A 2,666-nucleotide genomic window follows, 5' to 3' on the forward strand; every position below is an offset into this window, starting at 1 on the left:
AAAACAGGACTAAAAGCCTGGGCTGCTTGATATGGTCCCTCCAAAGGTCCAGCCCTCCTTTCTGGGTGATGAGCCTTCAGAACTCAGCCTCCCTGTGGAATCATCCTGACCCATGCAGCTGATCAGCCCCCCTGGGGAGAGTCGAATTATACGGAAGGGGAAGTGGGCAGGTGGGCTGTGCAGAGCCTGTGGAGACTCCCCGGCCCAGACACTGCAGGCCAGGAAGTCTGCCTTGAGGAGATCACAGCTGCTTCACCAGCACTCAGTCCTGTTTGCAGAGTCATAATGTTCAAAGTACATACTTTGTCCACTGTTTTTGCCCCTTTGGGAGGCTAAAAATGCCATAAACTGGGTGGTCTGTAAACAACAAACCTTTCCCGCCACACAAATCTGAAGCCTATGAGTCCAAGATGCTGCTGCTGCTGGATTTGATGTCTGGTGAGAGCCCACTTCCTAGGCATAGATGGCCATCTTCTTGCTGTGCCTTCATATGGTGGAAGGAAAGAACTCTCTGGGCTTTTTTTTTTTTTTTTTTTTTTTTTATGAAAGCGCTAATCCTGATTACGAGGGCTGCATCCTCATCTCCCAAAGGCCTCACCTCCTAACACCACCACATTGGGTGTTAGGTTTCAACATACGAATTTTGGAGGAACACAAACATTCAGACCATAGAACCCACATACAAAACAATTATTCAGAGTCACAGAAAGAGAATTTTGGAGTGACAAAGAGATGGAGTCTGAGCTTGGCTTTGTTAGTTACCAGCTGTGTGGCCTTTTAGCCACTCACTTAACTTCTCTCAGACTCAGTTTCCTCATCTGTCGAGCAAACCTAACTGCTTGGAAGGATTGATACAAGTATCTGTGTTCAGTGCATGTGCTCAGCACGTAATCATTTTCTTTCCATTTCTCTTCTTCACTTGGCACAGCTAACCTCTCCTGTGCTGGGAAGAATTCCCTACAGGCCTCTCAACAAACTTCTCCTTTCAAAACCCAGCTTACCTACCACGTCCTCCATGAAGCCTTCCCAGATTTCCCCAAATTGAAAGGCTGACTTCCTCCTGGAATACCTTGGGCTTGTCTTATGCTGCCGTTTCATGATTTATGGTTTTTCACGTTCACTGACACTAGTGACATAATACAAAGATACATTATAAAAAAAATAATCACCCCTCTCCTTTTCAACCTCCACCCTACTAAATAACCATTGGTAACACCCACTGTGTATTATCCTACACCTTTCTGATTATTTGCTCACATAAACAGTTATAAATTTATAGAAGAAGTTGTTATTATTGTGTCTTTGCACAAATGGATTCCCACAGTATAAAATGTTCTGATATGTATTTATTTATTGTTACACAAATTAACCCATTTATTATAGGTCAGCAATGTTTCAAATTGTGGAGCGTCTACTGGTCTTTTGATTCCTTCAGTCTTCTGAGAGCCGACTTCACTGTGAGGGCGGAAGTGGGGTGGTAGGTCCAGGCAGCACCAGCCACTCTTGTCATGCAGGAACCACAGGGCCAGATCCCCACAGCTCGTCTTTTCATCTCAGCTTCGCAGCAGAAGGAGCAAGTGTACTTGGTATGCTGGCTGATCCCAATTTTCTTCGCCATTATCCCGGGGCAGGAGCCATCATGGCTCCCATATTTACTGACGATTCCGAACTTCTCGGCACGTTTAGTCACACTGTTACAAACTAGGTAGGAACCCAGAGAGCTAATATTTATTTTTAATTGCTTAAAGATCATGGATAAATGAATAGATGTAGGATCTACCTTATTCTTTTTAATAGTTGCATAGTATTCCAAGGCACAAGCAAATCATGGTTTATTCAACCATACCTTTGTGTTTCTAATTTTTGCCACCACAAACCAAACAGTGATAAACATGTTTGTTCATATATGCTTCCAGTGTAGTGCTTTTATTTCTAACGGCTAAATTCTCAAGAGTAAAAATATTGGGTCAAATGATGTCTGGGTTTTGTATTTTTTTAAATTTTCATAGCCATTGCTATATTACTTTCCAAAAAAAATCACAGCAGTTCACATTCCATTTACCTAAGTTTGAGAAAGCTGTTTTCCTGCATTCTTACCACCTCTGGCATATTATTGTTATTAGCAATATTTGCCAAAATGATGAAAAATAGTACAACACTGCTCCTCTGATTGATGTCCTCAACTCTTACTAAGTTTCAGTAACTTTTCATTTCAGTTATTTTATTTTTTTATTTGTAGAAGTTCTATTTGGCTTTTTGCAAATCTGCCTGGCCATTATTAATCATAGGTTCTTGCTCTTCATTCATTTTAAATGCACCCTTACATTTATTTAAACACATTAAACACATATCTATACCCAGCAATCTCAATGTTGGAGGTGGTTGTGGATCTGTGGACTCGCGCTCACTGTGGCGCCTTGCTCCTTTCCTTGTTCGCGACTCCAGACTGTGAGCTGGCATCTGCTGGACTCGGTCTGCGTGGAGTCTGGGGCTTGGCTGGACTGCACTTTCCCCCAGGAAAGGTTTTCATTTTCTTTGTCAGGCATCTGAGGGCACTGCCAACCCAGGTCCCTTTTTAATTAAATTTCTGATTGTCGTTGCTGGTTTTGACCATGAAAAAAGTGAATATTTGGCCCTGAGATCTACTTGAGTCCAGCCTATAGCGA

The 2,666-nt window shown here is 42.5% G+C and overlaps 1 protein-coding gene across 1 annotated transcript; it reads right to left on the reverse strand.

Annotated features, from left to right (window-relative positions):
• Nucleotides 1-1,392: 1,392 nt before the first annotated feature.
• On the reverse strand, nucleotides 1,393-1,753 carry LOC114498855 (60S ribosomal protein L37a-like). Its single transcript, XM_028514872.2, has one exon. It carries the CDS (start codon nucleotides 1,751-1,753, stop codon nucleotides 1,412-1,414), a length of 342 nt encoding a protein of 113 aa, XP_028370673.1. The 3' UTR covers nucleotides 1,393-1,411.
• Nucleotides 1,754-2,666: the final 913 nt, after the last annotated feature.

This window comes from Phyllostomus discolor, chromosome 6 (assembly GCF_004126475.2).
Source record: "Phyllostomus discolor isolate MPI-MPIP mPhyDis1 chromosome 6, mPhyDis1.pri.v3, whole genome shotgun sequence".
In the NCBI taxonomy this organism is placed as follows: domain Eukaryota; kingdom Metazoa; phylum Chordata; class Mammalia; order Chiroptera; family Phyllostomidae; genus Phyllostomus; species Phyllostomus discolor.